This window comes from Tamandua tetradactyla, chromosome 16, assembly GCF_023851605.1.
Source record: "Tamandua tetradactyla isolate mTamTet1 chromosome 16, mTamTet1.pri, whole genome shotgun sequence".
In the NCBI taxonomy this organism is placed as follows: Eukaryota; Metazoa; Chordata; class Mammalia; order Pilosa; family Myrmecophagidae; genus Tamandua; species Tamandua tetradactyla.
In genome coordinates this window covers 40,264,354-40,286,364 of record NC_135342.1, presented here as the reverse complement: position 1 = coordinate 40,286,364, position 22,011 = coordinate 40,264,354, and the positions used below count along the sequence as shown (strand labels likewise).

The 22,011-nt window shown below is 49.2% G+C and overlaps 1 protein-coding gene across 6 annotated transcripts in view; it reads right to left on the bottom strand.

Annotated features, from left to right (window-relative positions):
• The window catches only part of GPT2 (glutamic--pyruvic transaminase 2), a 36,924-nt gene extending 18,817 nt beyond the window's left edge, over positions 1-18,107 (bottom strand). Inside the window, exons 1-5 of one of the 6 annotated variants that reach the window (XM_077132320.1) lie at positions 17,887-18,107; positions 15,712-15,976; positions 8,715-8,804; positions 6,614-6,722; positions 815-948 (exon numbers count right to left, since the gene is read on the bottom strand). In XM_077132320.1, the coding sequence (XP_076988435.1) occupies positions 815-948; positions 6,614-6,722; positions 8,715-8,804; positions 15,712-15,976; positions 17,887-17,960 (672 nt within the window). In that variant the 5' untranslated portion in view covers positions 17,961-18,107. Of the gene's footprint in view, positions 1-814; positions 949-6,613; positions 6,723-8,714; positions 8,805-15,332; positions 15,453-15,711; positions 15,977-16,166; positions 16,347-17,886 lie in introns of those variants that run through there. The other 5 variants (XM_077132321.1, XM_077132319.1, XM_077132322.1 and 2 more) reach the window with 5 other exon arrangements.
• Between the last annotated feature and the right edge of the window lie 3,904 nt (positions 18,108-22,011).

The window sequence follows — 22,011 nt, the reverse complement described above, 5'->3', positions numbered from 1 at the left end:
GCAATGTCTCCTCCCAGCCAAATTTAAAATTTAAGAACATGAACCTAATTACGTTATCCTCTTGCTTCAAACTCTTCAATGATGCCCTTTTAGTGTGGCCTCCAAAGCACTACAGGACTCGGTCCCCATCTAACTCTCCAGCCCCACAATGGTTCCTCACTGTACAACCGCAACTTCCCTCTCTACTCCCCAACGTGTGGCCTCCCTCCAATTCAAGGCCTCTGCACAGGTTGACCTTCTGCCCAGAACATGCTCCCTCCCCAGCCTTCCCCGGTTCACTCCTAGGTATCCTTCAAATTTCCACTCAGCCTTCCTGGAGAAGACTTCCTGGACCCGCTCCCCTGCCCCCCACCCCCACCCCACTTCTGGCCCAGGTCAGAGTCCCCACAGCTCCCTCCTGTAGCCCTACCAAAGAGAAACTGAAAGTTTGTGATAGGACAGGTACTCATGTGCTATTAATGCTAGCCTGCCCCAGCACTCATGTAGGAGCAGGAGCCAAATGGGTTTAGTTCCCCATGATCTCGCAGCACCTGGCACAGCACCTAGCAGAAGACGAACACTGATGCCTCCACACAGACAGGCACACTTGAGTGCACCATGACGCCTCTCCAGCTGGACCTGCTGAGTGCACTGAGGAAGGAAATCAAGACTGCAGTGTGCTCCACGTTCACAGAAACTAAATGAGGCAAGGACAACAGGCCAGCAGGGTAGGTGGACTAGAGGGCAGCCAACTCCTCCCAGTCTGCCTTCCTGCTAGCCAGTTCAAACTCTTGGCCCTACCATGCGCTGGATAACAAGCTACTCTCCCACGTACAGAAATGCCGTCGCTAGCTCCAGTGGTCAGGTAGATGTTGTCTGGGTCTGCAGGCACGCCGCCATCTCTCCTGGTGATGTAGGCAGCCACATCTTCACGGATGCAGTTGACACCCTGGCTAGCACTGTAAGACCCTGTAAGGCAGCAAGCAAGACAGGGACTAGAGGAAGGATGTCTGGTTCTGCAGTCAGAGAGGCGTCCATACTATTGACTGGGGTGGGGGAAGGGAAGAGCCTTGAGCCCACTGTTCTGGGTTTTGGAATTGTGACAAGCTGCTTAACCACCTATCTGGCTTCATCCCACCCATTCACCCATCTTCTCATCCATCCGTTCTCTCATCTATCAATCTATCCACTCATTCCTATGCTTATCTATCTATTCATCAAGCCAGCCATCTGTTCATCCATCAATCCACCCATCCGTCCATCTACCCACTATCCCACCCACCTATCTATCTGCCCATCCATCCACTCATCCATTTATCCACCCAATATTCTCCGAGTACCTACTATATGCCAAGCACTGCTGTAGATCTAGTTTCTAATCAAATGGGGTTACTTCCCATTTTACCCATTCTCCTGGGGATTTATACATGTTCTACGATATAATAGAAATTATTAGAAGTGGGACTCTGCTTTTTTTTGACTCCTCTGCTTTTATCACCGCTGCCTGTACATGGTTCTACCGAGCTTGAGAAAATGGGTCTCACAGGTGGTATTCCAAAATGGTACTGACTGCAAGCATGATTAGCCCCCAGAGCCCTGACCAATACTAACCACAGATCCCTCGGACTCCTGGGTATGCCTTATATGTCATCACATCCTCAGGCTGCCATCTAGTGTTAAAAGTCAGGCCACCATATACATGAAGTTCAAAAGCAGGCAAAATTTAGGCTAGATAAGCCCTGAAACCCAGTTACCAGTCTCTCCAAGAGCATCAACCAGTTGTATCCCCCTACCCCATAATGTCGATACCCCTTTTCGACATGAAGAAGTTAGAATGGCCATTGCACAAATATCCCTAAAGAGTGGGAGAAGGATCAAAGGAGAAGTTGAATCAGAGAAGGTAGGATTTAACAAATGAATATGACTACTGAATCATTATATTAATATTTCTTTTTAGTCTCCAGTGTCTTAGAGCAGCTAGAAGGAAACATCTGAATTGGTGGAACTGTAACCCATACCATACTTAAAGTTTGTTTTAAAACTACTTGTTAAAATGTACTTTGAGGTTAAAATAAATTGAGTAGACTGAAATACTAGTGGTCAATGAAAGTGACTGTTAAGGGGTATGGCATGCATGAGTTCTTTCTTTCTTTTATTGGAGAGATACAAATGTTCAAAAAAATGATCATGGTGATGAATACAGAACTATGTGATGATATTGTGAGTCACCGATTCTAACCATGTCAAGAATGTCTGTATGCTAAGAATGTTTGTGTGTTTGTTCATTGTTTATAATAAAAATACTTTTAAAATTGTGCTTTGAAATTTATCTTTTTTTTTTGTATTTATTTTTCACAATGAAAAATGTTGAAAAAAAAAAAAGGAGACAAAACTAATCTGTGGTGCTGGAAATCAGAAGAGCTGTTACTTCCGCGGGTGAGGGGTGTTGACTGGCAGGCTGGATGGGAAAACAAAGGAGCTTTCTAGGGTGCTGAAAATGTTTGATATCTTGGTCTGGTGGTAGTTACACAATTGTGTATATATGTAAAAACTATTCAAGGTGCACATTAATATCTGTGCATCTTATTGTTGTTTGTTATACCATGATACAAAGTCTTTTAAAATGTCAGGTTATCATTTATGTTTTTAAAAGGAATTTGGAAATCAGTACTTGCATGTGAATAAAATTTTTCTGGAAGGAGACCAGGAGTAATGAGGCGAATTCACTGGGGAAGTGAACCACCAGGCAGGGACTCATACAAGTGGGAGAAAGATATTTCACTGTACACCCTTTGTTGCTTTTTGAATTTTATACCATGTATTTTTTAAAACCAGCCTGCTCCTCCCAAGACTTCTGCAAAGCCACCACCAGGAGGCAAGGTGGGGCTCCAGCAAATACCAGATTCTTCTTTGGAGCCTTAACAAGTATCATCCCGAGGTCTGGTACCCAGAGGCAAAGTTAAATGCACTGTACCAAAAGGACCTTAGTCCTGGCTCTGCCTCCGCCTCTCTCTGCAGCACTGGACTCACCCCTACCTAGCTGGCCAGCTGTAAATTGAGGGGAGCTGGGCCAATACTCTTAAGGGTCAAATGGTAAACACTAACACATGTTAAATCTGTGTGGTGCATTCAAGGGTGCTTTTTTACATTATTTTGGGTGTTCTAATCCATTTGAAATATTTTGAAAACTGAAAAAGGGAGGGAGGTACAAATGCTAGTATTAAGAGGATCCTTAATTTTTTACTGATATAAGGTTATCTACCCTGCTATAATTATGAAGTCTAGCATTGATACATATGATGTATACTTTGTAAAGAATTCTCTTTGGTATAATTTATTGCATCTACTAACATCTGTTGGAAAATGGCATCTAGGAGATTAAATTAATGTCTAAGAAATATACTACCTATAAGTAATTGATCAAGTTTAGATATCACTCAATTAAACAGCAGATGACTAATGGGTTCTCCAGGCCCTGCACTTCTCCTTCCCATTTTTCCTGTTGCATTTAGCCTCTTCAGTGCTTGGTCACCCCCCTGATAAAGTGCAAACAGAAAAAAAGGGAGACGGTGAATTTGAAAAGAGGCCTATAAAATGAAAGCAGGTGGAGGTTGAAAGAACTAAAATGAGGAATTTGGGGATTCTAGCGCATGGATTTGCTATTTGTACTGGCTTGTGCCCTGTTACTATTGGACAAAACAGAGAAGTAGTAATAAGGACCATTATCACTCCACAAAATCTAACCTGTTATTTTTCTAAGTAAATGAATTGTCTGAATGCTTTGAAAATGAAATCTCAATATTAAAAGGCATACACACGTGAAAAAAAAAAAAAAGAGGATTCTCCCTTCACTAGGCAATTTATTTTATACTTTTGAGCTCTCTTGCTCAGAAACTTTCTACCCTCTATCAATGCCCCCCTCTTCTGCTCCAGGGGATCTAGCCATCCCACCCCAGCCAGGTCTCTGCTCATTCCTGCCTCAATCCTACCCGCCCCCTTGAATTCTCAGGCCTACACCCATTGGCAAGCTTCCTGCTCCTGCAGACCACAGACCTCCCACCCTTCCAAGAAAGTTCTGAGGTTTATTTTTGCCCTTAGATCTTTTATGCTGAAACCGCACTGATTCTTCAAAGCTCTGCTCTAATTTGTCCACACGGGGGCCTCCCCTAGAAACCCTGCCCTTTGCACAGATGCTCTCCTGGTACATAATTTCTCCAGTTATTTTATGCAAATGAAGTCCTGCCAGGGACTGTTACCTACTTCTAGAGCATCTGGCGCACTGCTGGGCCCTGCTCGGCCACATCCCTACTTAGAACCTGAGCACACTGTACAGCCCAGACACTGGCTGCCAATCTGCCTCCTATGGCCTACCAACTGACACCAATGGTACTGCCCACTTCCCTAGCCTCACCACATGCCGCCACACCCTGGCCCCTTCACCCCATCACACTCAGTTCCTAAACCTCAAGGGCACTGCACATGCTGTTCTCACCACACTTGCAGGTTCCCTTTTACCCATCCTTCAGGTCTGAATTTGCATTTCACTTTCTCCTTAAACTTTCCCTCTATTTTAGAATCCCTCATTACAACCCTCAGCTCCCTGCTCTTTCCCCAAACCCTCATCAAAACTGGGGCTTAGGGATTTGTATGATTTCTTTTAATGTTTGTTCCCCTAAATCCAACTCTGGGCTTTATGAGAGCAGAAACTCCATCTGCCCTGTTTACATCCAGCCCTTGGTACCTAGAACAGTGTCAGGGATGTACATTGGGCCCAGCATGGGGCGGGTGAGCACACACCTCTCGCCTCCCCCAGACATGGGCTATGTTTCACTTCCAACCTCTTTAAGGCACAAAACCCAACCTGAGAACTGAATTACTTGTCAAACAGAAAATAAACGAAACCCCAGGAAGAATCAGTTTTAATGGGCAGGGAAAAAACATACCCTGGGTGAGCTTGGGGGCTTTATGTACACACTCAACAATCCCTGCCTGTGTCCAGCCCTGGAGGACACAACAGACCTCTTCCAGTTCCTCCTATCAATATAAGCAAGTGGCCAGGCTGAGGGGCTTGGCCAATAAAAAGCAGCACTTCAGTGTCCCCACTCGCCCTTGCCTGCTGTGGACAGGGCTTCTCCGAACACAAAAGAAACTTTAGAAAGAAGCTTTAGCACCATGTTAATTTTCCCAGCCAGCTCCGAGGTGGGTACAAAGCACTTCCTACTTCAAGGATGAGGCTCAGAACCAACCTAGCTTACCTGTGTAGGTGAGCTCAGTGCAGGCTGTGAAAACCCTAAAGGTCCATCACATTCTGGCTGCCACCTGGGGAGGGGCCTCCCAACCTGCCCACTCCCTGAGTCCTCGCTGACACAGAGTTGCGAAAGCTGACTAATGAGACAGACTGCTATCTCATCAAAGATCCACTGCCCCTTCACCTCCCTACTTTCACATCTGACACACAGAAAGCGAATGCTCCCTCCCACTCATCCTGCCTCTGGACTCTGGCTTCTTGACCGGGGCTTCCAGGAGTCTCAAGGCCCAGGGCGTCGGGTTTCTGAGAAACACCTTTGTCCTCTGGGCTGTGTGGGTGGGACAGGGACCTCAGGCGGTTGGGTTGTGCTTTGTCAGCCTTAGGCTTAGACCTTGAAGCCCAAGGCCACTGGCCACATATCCATGCAGGCTGGCTAGCCGGAATGCAAAGGATGGCTGGCCCTTCTGGAGAGGGACACCACAAAGGACAGTGCACAGACTCGGACAGAGGGCTAGCGGGTGACTGCCACCAGGAGGGTCAACACAGGGCTATCAATAAAGGGACAGAGCAGACAAAAGTACAGGGAGAGGCAGGAGGATGAGAGAGAAGCAAGGGTAGCAAGCCACAACAACCTGTTCCACTCCCAGTGCCACATTCTGGAACATTATTAGAGCACATGTCCTAAAAAAGCTCTAAGAATAACTCGTTTCCTCAGGACAAGGGAAGGGTAGACACTGGGCAAAGGAAGGGGGTGGAAATAAACAGACAAAAGAAAATGAGATGAGAGCAAAGAGCCAGGAGCCCAGAGGCTGGAAATCCATCTCAGGGAAGGGGGAGAGTCTCAGTTGCACATCTACATGACCACATTCCTGGCACTCCCTCTGTGGAGCCCTCCCCAGCTCAGCATTCTCTGTGGCAGGCAGACAACTGAGCCGAGCTCCCAGGAAAAAGCAGAGCAAAGGCTGGGGCAAAGAACGCCATAAAAAGGAGCCGAGGAAAAGGGCACTTTGCTTCTCCAACCATCAGCCAAGGCCACTTAGACAGTGCAGGGACCTGTGTTCAGAGCTGGAGGTCCCAGAGAGGCCAGAATGGTGGAGCTGTGCACTATGCTTTCATTCAGCGTCCTGCTGCTAAGGCTGGTCACTAATATTAAACCTTATGCTCTGATGCAAAGCCCAGTTGTTGAAGCTGGCCCCCAGGTGTCAAACCAAAATCTAGTAATGTGCACACTCCTGTGCATGAAGTGCTCCAATCTGCCAAAAGGCTGCCCTGACATCATCAGCACTTGCCCTCTATGTCGGCCAGCCCATACATGTTCATGCACTCACTCACATGGATCACACGTTCACCTCATGCCCACTGGGGCCTGGCAAGTTGGGGCCTCACCCAGGCTGTTCCCGCCACAAGCCTGCAGGATCCGCCGGGCTCGTTTCTTAGCATCTTCTGGAAAGCTGGGGCTGTCCAACAGGTTTGGGTAGGTGCAGAGTGCCATCACCTGGGGGAACAGAGGCACAGGCGGGGCTTCCAGCACTCCCACCCCAGAACCCCAGGAGGGGCACCAAGACATTGGGCAGGAGGTGTGGGAAGAGGGCAATTTGAAGGTCGGTGCTGCCAGCAAGTCTCTCCAGGGGGATTGGGGGCAGTGGGAGGTTGGGGAATAGATAGGGAGCTGGACCTGAACCTGGGCTCCCTGCAGCCAAAGGGGAGATATAAGAGCCAGGCTGGCACCAGGGACAAGGGTGGATGGAGCTGCAGAATAGAGTGAGGCTACCACGCCTCTAAAGGACAATGGATTCATATACCCAGGACCACAAGAACCAGGGTCTCCAGAATACGGCAAGGTAGATCCCAGCTGGCAGGAGCAGGACTGCACAGACCCCTCCTTACAGCCTGGGCTAACCCCCACTCTGGGTCCCTTCCCCAGGACTCCTTACCAGGACTGAAAACCGAGACAGCTCTCTCACCTCTGTAACAGAAAAAACTACTCTAACCTCACAAATTAAGAGGATTAAGCAAGAAATGGGTGTGAGAGTGCTCTCTAATTCTCTGCTCACTGGGTAAGTCTGCATTGGCAGCAGTGTGGGTGGGGGAGTTATGCCAGGAGCACCGTGGGGTTAGGATGCGTGGCTCTGACCTACCCTGCCTCTCAGAGCCCAGCTTTCTGTCATGGGTCCAGTGGCTGGAACTAGCCTTTCCCTTCTCCCAGGGTTACTCGTGAAGGTCAGAGCTGACGCATGAATAGTGGAGAAGGCAGCACTAGGTGAGAGACTATGCCTACCTCGACCAATGGTGGGCTGCATTTGGGAACGTGTTGGCCAGCCAGAAGAGGCCCAGGTGGAGGAGCCTATTTATGCCCTGTGCTCAGGTGTGGGTGGGCCTAACCTCTGAGGGAAGAGGCCATTCAACACATATCCTTTCAAAGCCACAGCTTCCAGAATATGGCACCTCTGATCTCTGACCTTCTCCACCCCACTTCCCTGGCAGACTGTTCTGTTTGGTCTCCTTGCTCTGATCCACTTCCCCACTGTGGGCCCAGCCTGGGGACTCTGGATTCCACGGGTGGTAGCTCCAAGAGCAGGCAACAGTGGCCCAAGAAATAGGGCAGGGGGCACTAAGGATGGTCCTCAGACTCCAGCAGCTTCAGTCCTCTCCTCCATGACCTTGTGTGCCCTCACCCAGGAGCTGCCACCCCACCCTCACCCCCTTAGCGTGGGGGAAGGCCCAGGTGGCAGAGGAGGGGAAAGGGAACTGGGGAGCTCAGTGCTCAACTTCCTTGCCTGCCTCAGCCCTTTGAACTTTAACCACAAACAAAAACAATACTATGCCACCAAACAGATCCCAGTTCTTCTCCATGAAAAAAGGCTGGGTCTCCAGCCTCAGTTCAGCCTGTCCTATAGCGTTCCCCAAGCCCCCAGCCTACCAACGCCACACTTCTGGTCTCTGTGACATTCTTATGGTTCATATGCAAATAAAACCATGAAGCCCATCTCCTCCTAGAGCCCTCAGGAGCCAGAATGCAGAAGTCAAAGAGCAGCAGCTGACAAAGGCCCCGCTCCCCACCCTCATCGTCTCACCAAGTTCCCCAGCTGGTGAGTGGTAGAGCCAGTGCACATGGTCAGGGATCTGGCTTGTGAAGCCATGTCTTGACCGCTGCACACCATTCCCCGCCTCCTGGCCTCTGCATTTCTCCTGGGCTGCTGCCAACCCTGAGCCTAACTCAGCGTCCAGAACTACAAACTGAACAGGAGCATCCTGGAAATTCTGAACACCAGACCAACCCCAAAACTGGTTTAGGGGACAGAATTTGGGAGCTGAGACTTCAACAGCACTTCCCTGAGGGGTTCCAGTGCCTGCTGTGTCCCAAGGGGACTCCACAGACAAGGAGGAGAGGCATAAAAAGCTGAGTGGCCGTATAACCCCATGCTGGCCCTGCCCAGCCTCAACTCCACACTCTCACAGCAGCCTCTGCTCTCAGGGCCTGGCTTACCTGTCGGAGGAAGGTGATTGGCTGCTGGCCCATGGCCTGGGCGTCCCCAATGTTGGCACGGATGACCTCAGTGAAGGGTTTTTTAATACCCTGAGCAGAGAGAAGGCAACAGGTGGTTATTTAGAGATCTTGGCTTCCAGAGGCTAAGCAGTGCTCCCTTAGGATATTAATAAGTACCTCTATTTTGAACCTTACCAGGTGACTGGCGCTGTGCCAAGCCCTTGACATGCCTGGTCCCATTCAACCTCCAAAGCCAGTCCATGCGGAAGAAGTACTGCTAATGCCATTTTACAGATGAGGGAACCCAGGCTCCCAAAAGTTAACAAGCTTGCCCAAAGTCACAGAATTGCTAAGTACTAGAATTTGGACCCAGAAAGCCAGACTCCAAGCCCCTCTGCTTAACCACTAAGTTCCACTGCCTCCCACTTTCTGGAGAGGCTGGAAGAACTTTCCAAGGTTGCTAGTGGAGGCAGCAGCAGGTCTCTGGCCTGACCACAGGCTCTTGGGCAAACGTGGCAGGTAGGAGGCAGGGGTCAGCATTAGACACACCAAACAACAGGGAGAGAGAACCCATAACTCCTCAGCACAGATCTACTTCAGCACCTGAGTAAATGGTCAGGGACCCTGAGGATACCTCACCTAAGGACCAGCCCGCAGGGAACTCTCTGGGTTGTTCCCTTGCAATACTGCCTTTGCAGAAAGAAGAATAGGGGCTGATTTACACATTTTTAGCAAAAAGCATTAGGAATTAAAAGACTGACTGAAGAGCAAACTCAAGGCCATTGCTTGAGCGACGTGGTTAGCCCAGAAAAGAGGTCACAGAAGAGGAGGGACTCAGAGATCCCTGCAATGCCCCTGGGAAAGAAATGAAAAGACATCGTGGCTGCTGCAAAGAGGAAGGTGCAGTTTGGCTTTGAGGGCTATGGGATCTAGAAAGTGGTGAGGGGAGGTTCTTCACAGCTCCCTGAGAAATCCAGAACTAGCCAGTTCAAGAACTAGCTTTACAAATCCAGACCAGGGATGAGATTGTGAAGGTTACAGTGAAGGAAGAAGGGGTGGGGCAAGGAGGTGGCAGTACCAAGAGGTGGCCTGGGGGTAAGGGACTGGCCAGCTCCCCATCTCCAGCTGCCCTTTCCCAAAGGCACCCCAAACACAAATTCTAAAACTACAACTGTATGGTCTTAATTGCTTTCTTCCCCCCTTCATTTCATGCAATGTGTAAATAAAAGTAACTTCAGAAAACTTTGCCTTTTGTTTTTATCAGTAACATACTACTTAAGTAAAAAACCAGTGGCTCTGAGAGATAAAAACACCTACAAAACAAGTCTCCTAGCCTTGGCTTCCAACAAGGTTGGGGCCCCTAAGTCCCTCACGTAGAAAAATTCTCCATTTCCTTCTGGAGCAAGGATGGGGAGTGGGGTTAGGGAGGGCACCCCAAGAATGGCCCTGGACATTTACAAACAGTCAGGGGTTGATAAGTCTCTAGAACCTATGTTTCTAGAGGAAAAGAGGGCCTTTTAGGTTCCTTGTGTCCCTTCCAGCAAGTTCTTCAGGCCTGGCCAACACAGAAGAGATTGCAGGGTGAGTGAGAATCAGCCAACATGGCTGGGGAGTCAGAAGCACAGCCAGGATTGGCCAGGGGCAACAGCAGGGCTCCTGGAGGAATACAGACTGTGGGTATGTGGTCCCAGGGTTCATTCTACAGGTAGGAGACAAGAAGGCTGGGGGCAGTTCCAGCAGCCTTGTTTCTTAAAGATGACTGCATGAAGATACAACATTTATAATGTGACTGTGTGATTGTGTCTGATGGCCCCTTTATCTAGGGTATAAATAGACGAGTAAAAAATATGGATACAAAAATAAACAAATAAATAGGGAGAACAAAGATTAAAATATATTGGATAGATGGAAATACTAGTAGTCAATGAGAGAGAGGGGTAAGGGATATGGTATGTATGAGTTTTTTCTTTTTATTTCTTTTTCTGGAGTGATGCAAATGTTCTAAAAAATGATTGTGGTGATGAATATTCAACTATGTGATGATATTGTGAGCCACTGATTGTACACCATGTATGGAATGTTTGTATGTGAAGAATGTTTGTGTTTGTATTTTATCAATAAAGATATTAGAAAAAAATAAAGGCTGGGGCAGGTAGCTTCTGAGGCCACAGTATGTGAAGGATGGACCAGACTCACCCCCTGGCACCAACCTAGGCTCTTGGCACCAGAGCCCTCTGCCAGCCTAAATGAAACATGGCAGCCTCAGGCCTCGCTGGCTGAATGCAGGTGACTTCCACGGTGTAGGCACATTCTCTGATAAGGAATAAATCTGTCCTAGACCCGAGGGTTAGAAACCAACACACAGATGTAGGCTCTCTGCCAACCCACTACAGGGTGAGAATAATGCCGAGAACAGAGCATGGTTTGAACCAATTCAGGGCCTGTCGACAAGGAGCGTGGGAAAACCAAACACCTCCTTTCTTGGGTCTTGGCTCCCCCAGCCCTGACACTGCCATGATGGATGAGCTGTGGTGGGAAACTGGCTCCCTCAAATGGGCAAAGGGGTAGGGGACCAGCCTTCATACAGAAGACATGATCAGACTCCTGCATCAGGTCCACATATGGGCTGGGAAATACCAAGAAGCCCATAGCAGACCCTGCCTACAGCCTCAGGCCTGGTAGGCACGCCCAATGGTGACCTCACCTCAGCCAGACTCCAATGGCCCTGCTGGGTCTGAGGGACTGACAAGCACACAACATCCTGGAGCCCACCTATCTAATCCACAACTGTGTGTGTGTACCAACTATACAATTAGGTGTGTACCCAGCTCAGAGAGAAAGTCCTGCCCCGGGTGGGGGTGGGGGTAGGGGAGTAAGACGACTCAGGTAGGATCAGGGAGCAGGCTCCCAGGCTCTGGGGATGGCATATTTCTGAGCATGTTGGAGTGGAGAAGCAAAGAAGGCTTACTGTGTCCTTCCCACCCCAAGGCCCAGCATCACCATAACGGTCAAGGGGTTAGTGGACGAGCAATGAGCACAAGACAGTTTCTTCATGCAAGGAATGGCTCATGTCATTTCGTGTAATATGTGGGTGGAAGGCTGGATGGGAAGGCCACTCCCCAGAAGACCTGCCTCCTCCTCATTTAAAAAACACTTATTGATTACCCATGCCCTAGTGACAAGGCAGGAGTAAGCAAGGTAGAGGAGGCCACCGCCATGGGGAAGGGGCCAGGTGGGAGGTGGGAGAGAGGGTCCACCAGGCCCTAGGACAGCGCAGCACATGAAAAGGCCCCAACCCCAAGGTTCACAGTGGTCAGGAGTGGGGTGGGATTGGGGCAGACATGAAACCCTATAAAAAGTTCCAGGAAGAGGCCCCAGAGACCAATCCCAACTAGACCCTGTGCCCTCTGAAGGCAGTTGTGTTTCACTGCTGGGAAACTGAGGCTCAGCTCAGAGTCTGGCCTGGACCATCGTGGAAAGACAAGGAAGGTGTGGAAGAAACTGGAGCTGCGGCTATCCATTCAGATACCAAAAGATTAGGTCTGAACACCAAGGGTGAGCTTCCTAGAGTTTCCTAACTACCCAAGCAGAGAAGGTTGGGGCCAGCCCTGAAAGGGTATAGGCACCCAGGATCTAAGTCAACTGGAGAAGATTCACCAGGCAGCAGTGGGGTAAAAGCTCGATGAGCTTCACACAGGGTAATTCAGGAGCACCAGGCAGAGGCCAGGTCGGAAAGAAAAGCCCCACAGAACAGGTTTTCCCAGATCCTGGGTGGATTCAGGAGACGCGTGTCTCAGCACGTCACCTTCCAAGCAACTCTCATTAGCTTGAGAACAAAGACTCTTTATAATTCTAATTGGCTTCTAGCTGTTCAGAGCTGGATAACATCTCAAACTAGGCCCAAAGTGAAAGAAATCAGCCTCTTTTTGCAGACCCAGCACTGAGTGGCTTGCTGGGAACAGAACGCAGGTCTCTGAAGAGTTTATTTTAAAGCAGCATCTAAACTCTAAAGAAAACACCACCTGTGCCTAGCACATCCATCTGCTATACCTGTGCCCCCCCCACCACATCTTTACCTGCATTTGGAAGCAACATTCACGACTATTAACAGTGATAGTCACCCCTCTACCCCCCCACCCCCCTCCACACCCCCGCATCCCCCGCCATTTCTGAGTGTACTTTTACAGCTGGGAAAAGTGGAGTCCTGTTCCAACTGCACCCACCTTCAAAAACAGCAAGGGGGAAGGTAGTAGGTTGAGGAATAATGGACAGTTCTTTTCAATATGTGACTAATCACAGCTTACTTTAAGTGCTACTCTCAATGAGCACCCAAGGACAGGATCTGGTAAGCTAGGAGACTCTCTGCCTTGGAGCTGCTGTCAGGGAGGACCAGCAGAGGAGCGGGTGGAAGAGGGCATCCCAGCCCACACCCACTAGCCCACCCCCTCATCCCCTAGGAGGTTCTCCACTCCTGTCAGAAGCAAGGAGAAGGATTAGACCCATCAGCCACCCCAAAGTCCAACACCAAAGCCACGTGCCAGCCAGACGGCCCCTGCTGTTTGTGAGGACTTGGGAAACAATTCCACCAGGCAGCACAAAGGTCTGGCACCACCAGGGCCATCTCAGGCTCCCAAGACACCCCAGCCAGACAAGGAGGTACAAAACTGAGGCAGCTGGGCACCTCTGAGCCAGCTAGTCCATCCCTCTTCTTTTACAGACTGGAGAAACTGAGACCCAGAGAGGAAATGGGATTTTCCAAGTCACCTATGCTCTGAAAACACTAACCCACCCATTTCTAATGAAACAGAACTCCTTAAAACATCACTGCAGTTTTTATCAATGCAGTTTAAAATAGGTTAAAAAAATTTTTTTTTAATTTAAAAAACTGAGGCTGTACAAAACCAAGCCAAGCCCACCTCTACACCCACCAAATTGGAAAGGATGAGAAGAGATGGCTCTCTCGAAAAAACCACTGTTTAATCTAGCAAAGTAAAGAAAGGGAGTTGTCTTCCTGGAAATGAAAGGTTTAACTAAGTGAGGCTATGCTGGCCTAGTCAGGGCTCTACCTCTAGCATCTAGAGCCGTGCCCAGTGCAAGGCAAGTCCTTGATAAAACAAGAGAAGCAAGTGAACAGAATGAGGAGTGAGCTTGAATGAAAACACCAGAGATTGTGGGTGGACGGAAAGAACTCAACTGTCTGAGGGGCTGAAGGTGGGGCAGCGGTCCCAGACACAGGGAGACTCTGGACCAAATGACCAAGAAGTCCTCTTATCTGCAATCATTGAGCCACATTCGGCTAGAACCTTTCCTGGTTCCCCTCTTTCCACCAAAACACACACCATAAACTCCTGAGCCCAGCACACACAACCCCATCTACCTTTCCATTCATCTCCCCCCTCCTCTACCCATCTCTCCAAATAGCACCATCCCCCTTCCCCACAGGCCCAAGGCTTCCTTAACCTCCTGCTTGTGCTCACATCATAGCACTACTCCCACCTGGAATGTTCTCTCCTTTTCTCTGACTGTTAAAAAGTCCTTACAGTCCTTAAAGAACAGGGAGAATAGGGCACTTAGACCCAGAGAACAGTAAGGCAGTCAGCTCTCTGAAGGAAAAGACAGCATCCCTTCAGGGAGGTCAAGATAATCCCTGGAACCTTCAGTGTAAAGTGATTAAAGGGACAATTTAATTCCAGCTTTGTTTTTGCTGAGACTGTGGCCTTAAGGAGAAGCTGCTCATGCCCAACAGAAGTCAACAAGAAGTAATGCAAAAACACTGTTCTCTGTCCCTGGCTTACCTCCAGTGCAGGGAGATAAGGAAATGGAGCCAGGCTTCTCAGGGGCCAAGCTTTAATCCTAGCCCGGCAAGGAGCCCGCAGGGAGACACTGGACTCTGACTTATTCAGCTCATGGTTTTGAGTCAGCAGAACTGGGTGTCCTGACAGAGGTTTCAGCAGGGTCATGAGCTCATCAAACCCCAAAGTCCCGGTGGGAATGAAGGCTAAGGATGCTGACCCTACAGCGGCTTCCTCCCATGCCTCCAAACGACACTATGAGACCACCTTGCCCCTCAGAGGTCAGGATCTGGAGCCACTGAGGACAAGGTCAAGGAGTCTCCATCCCATTATGGGTGAGAACTATCTGCAGCAGGCAACTGGATGACTATTTCATCAGCTTCTTACAAATCTTAGGATGTCGACTTTTTGCAGATAACTCCTCTTGAATCTGCCTCTGGAATTCCAGCCCCGTAAGGACTGTGGTATCCTACAGGGACCAGCTCTTAAACCCGCCCCAGAAACCATTCCTGGCTGCATGGTCACTTTACACACAACTATGAGTTCAAGCCAGTCAGTTGCTAAAATGAAGAAAGTCCCAGCAGTTCCTTATCAAGGCCCCAAAGGCATAAGTTTCCCAGAGAACAAGATGTGGCGGGAGCCCTGGATTAGGCAAAGTTCCCAGGGGGTGGGGGTGTGTGGGGGTGCGTGGGATGGGGGGTGTCTAAAGAAAGGAATTGTGCAGACCCTCTTACCACCCTCTTCCCAACCCACTCATTGTTGTCAGGGAAACCTCACTGCCAAGCTTCTGGAACAAATCAACTCTGGTCAGGGTCTCCTTTCTTACCTTCCAACTTTGTGTGGTTTCCCTACCACCGCCACCATTATCAGCACCCCATTCCAACCCTCTTCCGTTTTCCTTTTTTTCAAAGCGCTTATTCACTATCTGAATTTCCCCACTCTTGTTTAATTCCCCACTCTTTTTTTTTTTCCTCATCCCACTGGATCTGGGCTCCACGAAGGCAGGGGAAGCCCCGCACAGTACGCAGTGCCTGGCACCATGGACCACTCAATCATAGTGGATGAATTCAATTCAACAAGTGAACGGTACTGGGGGGTCTTCCTGCCAGAGGCTGGGCCCTCTTGGGTAAAAGGACCGGAACAGCGCACCCACACTCCCAACCTCTCCGGCAGCCCCGCGCACAGGCCCCGGCACCCGCGCTCACCCGCTGCAGCTCGAGCTCGATCTCGCCGGCCTTGAGCACGATGGGCCCCCGTACCGCGTACTCTACCGCCTTCACCTGCGGGTTCATGGACTCGAGCGTGAGGATGCGCTCGCGCGGGCTCCGCTCAGACCGCACCTTGAGCACTGCCGTGGCCTCGGCGGCCGCGCTGCTCTGATTACGGCCCCAGGAGCCCCGGGGTGGAAGGCAGCATCCCCGCCGGGCCAGCGCCGCCGCCCGCTGCATCGCTCGCCTGCCCAGGGAAACCCTGACACACACACACACACCAAAAAAAAAAAAAAAGAAAGAAAGAAAGAGAAACACACGTCGCGCACAGCCCGAGGAGGACACCCGCCCACCCCACCCCCAGCCCAGCCCAGCCCTGAGCGTTTCCACGGCGCGGTGCCAGCCTGGATCTGGGGCCAGGTGCCCATTCCCCGGCAACCCACACCCTTCACCTCGCCGCACAGAAGGGCCTTGTAAAGGCGGTGCCCAGGGCATGCAACGTGCCTGCCGCCCCGCAGCCCCTCACCGCGCTCTGGCTACGCGCGCGCCCGGAGCTGCTCCCCTGCTCCTGCTCTGCCACCCGCAGCCGCATGCCGGAGCCTGGAGACCGCGCCACCCCGCCACGGCGCTAGCACTCCCACCGCAGGCGAGCCCGCCCCACCCGCGCGGGGCCGGCTGGGGCTGGTAGTTCCCCCGGCCGCTCTTGGAGCAGGCATGGGCACCAACGGAACTACGACTCCCTCAGTGCCCCGCGCAAGCCTGAGGGGCGGGACGGGGGCCGGACGGGGGTCGGGCAGGGGCCTGTCAAGAGGCGGGAACGGTCCATCCGGCTCGGGAGGCTCTGGGCTGGTGCTTTGTCCCGGCCGGCGGCGGGGTTGGAGAGTCCATGGAGGCTGGATGGGAGCCATCCATTCAGTCCCTTCTGCTAATATAGAGCTATCAGGAGCTTCTCTCTGGGGATGCACTCTCTCGCCCCCTAATCTGCGGGGCCGTGGGCAACGAGATGGTGCAGTCCTCTCCCAGAGTTTCATCATCCAGGCGAGACCGTGGCAGCGGTCGCTCAGCCGGGGTTAGTCTGGAATGGAAGTTAGTAGTTTGGGTATCCTGTCTTAACTCGGCTGCTCTGACCACTCCTTATTGGCAAAACAAGGATATCCCGCAGCCTCTAGGGGTTGTGAGAATTCAAGGACCAGCATATACCTGGAATATGCCAGCTGGCCAGGCTTTTCCTGACCACCCCATCTGAAGCCCTTCCCCACCTCCATCGCCCTGTTTTATTTCATTCCTACCATCTGCAGTTATCTTGCAGATAATTAAATACTTAATTTATATAATAAAAATTGAATAATTTTTATGGTCTTATCATCTACCTGCCCCATTCAACGTGTATACTCCTGACAGGGGCAGGGTCTGTCTGGTTCATCCAATGTACAGCAGCTCCAATAGTGCCAGCGCATAGTAGGTACTCAGTGAAGACTGTTGCTCCATACAGGGTAGCTATTGTTTTTGGCAAAAGGTTTCCTGACTCACCCAGCATGAGTGCAGGGCGAGACTGGGAGGTGCTGTAAGAGTCTACAGAGTGGGGATCCCAAGACCTTAGATCAAATTGAAACACCCAAGTCTACAAAGAGGCCATTTTCCTCCTCTGGGGCTCCATCTGTAAAATAAACAGAATTAAATGACCTCTAAGTTCCCTTCCAGTCATGGAAATTCTGAGTCTAGGTGTTTTTAGGCAGAAGAACAGCCCAGAGCTCCGTTACCCCCAATAAACACCTAAAACATTAGGTTTCTGAAAGCTGGAGATAGGAGGTATATAATAAACACGGAAGTGTAGCAGGGAAGGCACCAGGAAATCTGGGTTTGAATATGTTTGCATACAGTCACTTACTGCTTGGCTGATTTTGAGCATGTTGCTTAGCTTTATGAGCCTCAGTTTTCCCTTATTCCTCATGGGGCCATGGAGAAAAGTCAGTGAGGTAACTTGGTAAAAGTAAAGTTTGGAACCTAGTTGTTCTAGTTTGCTAGCTGCCGAAATGCAATATACCAGAAACAGAATGGCTTTTAAAAAGGGGAATTTAATAAGTTGCTAGTTTAAAGCTCTAAGGCAGAGAAAATGTCCCAATTAAAACAATCTATAGAAATGTCCAATCTGAGGCATCCAGGGAAAGATACCTCGGTTCAAGAAGGCTGATGAAGTTCAGGGTTTCTCTCTCAGCTGGAAGGACACATGGCAAACACGGCATCATCTGCTAGCTTCTTCTGGCTTCCTGTTTCATGAAGATTCCCGGGAGGCATTTTCCTTCTTCATCTCCAAAGGTCGCTGGCTGGTGAACTCTGCTTCTTGTGGGTATGTAGATCTTCTCCGTTCTCTTCGAATCTCCATTCTCCAAAATGTTTCCTCTTTTATAGGACTCCAATAAACCAATCAAGACCCACCCAAATGGGTGGAGACACCACCTAATCCAGTTTAACAGCCACTCTTGACTAAATCACATCATCCAGGGAGATGATCTGATTACAGTTTCAAACATACAGTATTGAATAGGGACTACTCCACCTTTATGAAATGGGATTTTGATCAAAACATGTCTTTCCTAGGGGGCATACTTCCTTTCAAACCAGCATACTAGTGCTCGGAGACCCTCTTATTCATCCTTGTAAAGAGGATGCTTTATATTTTCACTAAACGGATTGTTTCCAATAAAGGGGCAAAAAGGCGAGGAGAATAGAAGCCAAGGTTATCTGCGCATATTCCTATGTCAGCAAACTGCCTTGACAGACTGAGGGTCCTGCAAAGTTGGGCTCCTTACTGGTCTACTCCCAGCAACTGTGTATGCACTACTTCTTTCCCAGCCTCTGTCTCACTAACCACATATTCACTGCCCAGGTGAAAGATCCTCAGTGAAATGAGCTCCTCTGAGGACTCCTTTCAATGCTGTGTCCTCACCTGCCTGTCAAGCAAGAGAGATAAATGGACACACATACACACACACACGCCTCTCCAAAATACACTTAAACCTTGACCTGCACATAGTGTAAGCACAGTCCCAGGGATTGTTGCAGCATATCTGTCCTGCTGTCCCCACCCTTGATCAGCAGGTAGCTAGGAGGGAGGGCTTAGAGAAGTTGTTTGCACAACTGGGAATGACAACGCCCAGGACACAGCCCACCTACGTGAATTTCCACGTCATCATCATACAAAACAAACTGTTAGTGTCCCAGATGTGTTCTCTGCCAGCCTGTCTGTATTAATTGCATGATAACAAAGCTCCTTTGCTTTCTTGTGACCTAAGCTTTATAATCTGCAAGGCACTTTCTTTTTTCTTTTTTTTTTTTTAACAGATATTTGTACAACTCTATACACAATAGCCTAAAGGTAGAAGCAACCAAAGTGTCCATCAATATAAGAACGGATAAACAAAATATTGTTGATACATGCCATGGATTATTCAACCATAAAAAGGAATGGAGTTCTGATTCATGCTGCAACATGGATAAATCTTGGAGACGTCATGTTGAGTGAAATAAGTGCAAGGCACTTTCTTGCTCATCATTGCATTTGAAACTCACAGACAGCAGCAAAGTTGAAGGAGCAGATATTATTAATCCCATTTTACAGATGTAGTTCAGAAAGGTTAAGTGATTTGTTCAGGTGGCACAGGTAATAGGTGGAGGGTGGGAATGACGACTCCTAGTCCAGAGCTTCTGCTGCACACAAGAAGACTAGGCTTGTGTAGCTCTCTGGGTTGAGAACTTGGAGCTGCACACTGCAATGAGTCCTGAGCCCTTCAAAAGCTTTGGGATGACTGTGTGTGACAAGGCCACCTGTCTTTTTAAGTTTTTTCCTAACCTTTTTTTTTTTTTTTTTTGGTGTGTGTAGGTGTGTTTAGGAGACAGTTGAAATGCAGATTTGAAGTGAATTTTTAAAATATTATTTTGGGTTCTGTGACATTATTGTGAAAAATTAAAGTTGTTGTGCAATACTTAATTCAGACATGTACCACAAGTTCATGGTAGACTGACATGGGGGTGGGATCTAGACGTCATGCTCTCATCAGGACTCTCTTGGGCTTTAAGTCTACTATGTCTGCACTGTGGTTTCCTGTTTATCCTTTTTTCCTTAGTTGAACTGTAATATATGCTCTGCTAAATCTTTAAATGTATGATTTAAAGTGTGAATCTTTAAAGTATGATTCGGGCATTGTATTCTTTACCGTGCAATAAAAAAAAGTTAAAAAAACTTTGGGACGGTAGTTATGGTGAGGATGATGGTGGTATTACTGTGAAATTAACACCTGCCTCAAAACCAGGTGGGGATGAGGTAGGAGCCTTATTAAAGATAAAATCTGATTGAAATGATCATGAATGCCCTTCCATTAACTTGATGGAGCTTCAAATGAACAGCCTGCTCCAGTCTGCAGTTTGGTGTATATTTGCAAGACACATACCAGCCTTCATTCCTTAATTCAACGAGTTTTTGCTGGGTACCATGTGCCAGGCACAGAGCTCATTCAGCTCTGGGATTACCAAACAGAGACTGTCCCTGCCTGCAGAGCTTACAGTTTCTTAGGGAGGGCATATACCTATCAGATAATCACACATGAAAACATGTGATTATAAGCTGTGACATCAGCTGGAGAGAGAAAGGATGGGGTTTTATGAAAGCTGTTAACGGACGTCTGGGTGAAGGCTTCCCAGGAGAAGTAGTCCATGAAGCCCAGAAGGTATGAGCAGGGAGAGCAGAACTGGTGGGCGTGGTAGACATGGAGATGTGCCCTCTTGCTTCAAGGGAGAATTTGCCATCTAAGCCAGGGGCTGCGATCAACAGGCAGCCTCCACCTGCCTCAGGGTCCAACCTGAAAGAAAGCTGCCCTCCCAGAGATTGAGGTTACAGCCATTTTGGAGAAGACTGAGCAAGATGGGATCTAAGAATTCAGCCATTTCTGATGATGCTGGACATGCTGGAGCAGTATTTGCTCTGGAGCTTACCACTGGGTTTATCAAAACCTTGTCCAGCCTGCACTGCATGTTTTTTCTCTCTGCCCAATCCTCTCCTCTCACTCTTATCCAAGTCGATCCTTAACATCCATCTTACACCCCAAAGTTCATTTCAGCATTTGCGTATGGAGAGCCCACCACATGTCCAGCATGTAGCAGTGGTGGAGGCAGCAGCATCTCAGACCAAGGATTGCTGAAGACCTGGAGGTCTAAGGTAATCCAAGAAAGCTGACTGAGGAGTAGACAGTGAGGAAGGGGTGGGTCTGGAAGACAGACATCAGAATGGTGAGCCACTCTAGGGCAGGCAGGCCAGGTCCTAGAGGTAAGCATTTTGATCTTCATTCTAAAAACAAATAGAGGATTCTGGAAGGATTAAAGCAGTGTCATGATTAGGTTTATGCTTTACGCTCTGACTGCTGCAAGGACAATACACTGGGTGAATTGTGATACAAGGTTTAGTACTGGGCTTTCTCCGCTGGTGGCGCTCCTGCCACCAGCCAGCCAGCCCTCCTCTCTCTCTTTCTCCGCCGGCGGCGCTCCTGCCGCCAGCCAGCCAGCCCTCCTCTTCTCCCTTCTACACCGGCGGCGCTCCTGCCGCCATCTTGCCCTTCTCTTTCCCCTTCTGCTCCGGCGGTGCTCCATCCGCCATCTTATCCTTCCCTTTCTCCTCCTGCTCCGGCAGCTCTCCAACCACCACCGTGCCCTCTTCCGTCTTCACCAGCTCCTCCGCCACCATCCTCGACAGCCTTGCCACCCTCACCTTTCCTCCTCCAGAACAGCTACTGGGGGAGTGGAGATGATACAGAGCAGCTCCTGGAGCCACGATGGAGATGAAAGGGACGGCATACCCCATCCTGGAACGGCTGACTGTCTGGGAGAACCAGCTCCGGGGAGATTGCCGAGGGGCGCGGGCTTTCCCGGGCGGGAAATGGAAAACCTCTTCAAAAATGAAATCGATAAATTGAGAGAGGACATGAAGAAGACATGGGCTGAACAAAAAGAAGAAATAGAAAAACTGAAAAAACAAATCACAGAGCTTATGGAAGTGAAGGACAAAGTAGAAAAGATGGAAAAAACAATGGATACCTACAATGTTAGATTTAAAGAGACAGAAGATAGAATTAGTGATTTGGAGGATGGAACATCTGAATTCCAAAAACAAACAGAAACTATCGGGAAAAGAATGGAAAAATTTGAACAGGGTATCAGGGAACTCAAGGACAATATGAACCACACAAATATACGTGTTGTGGGTGTCCCAGAAGGAGAAGAGAAGGGAAAAGGAGGAGAAAAACTCAT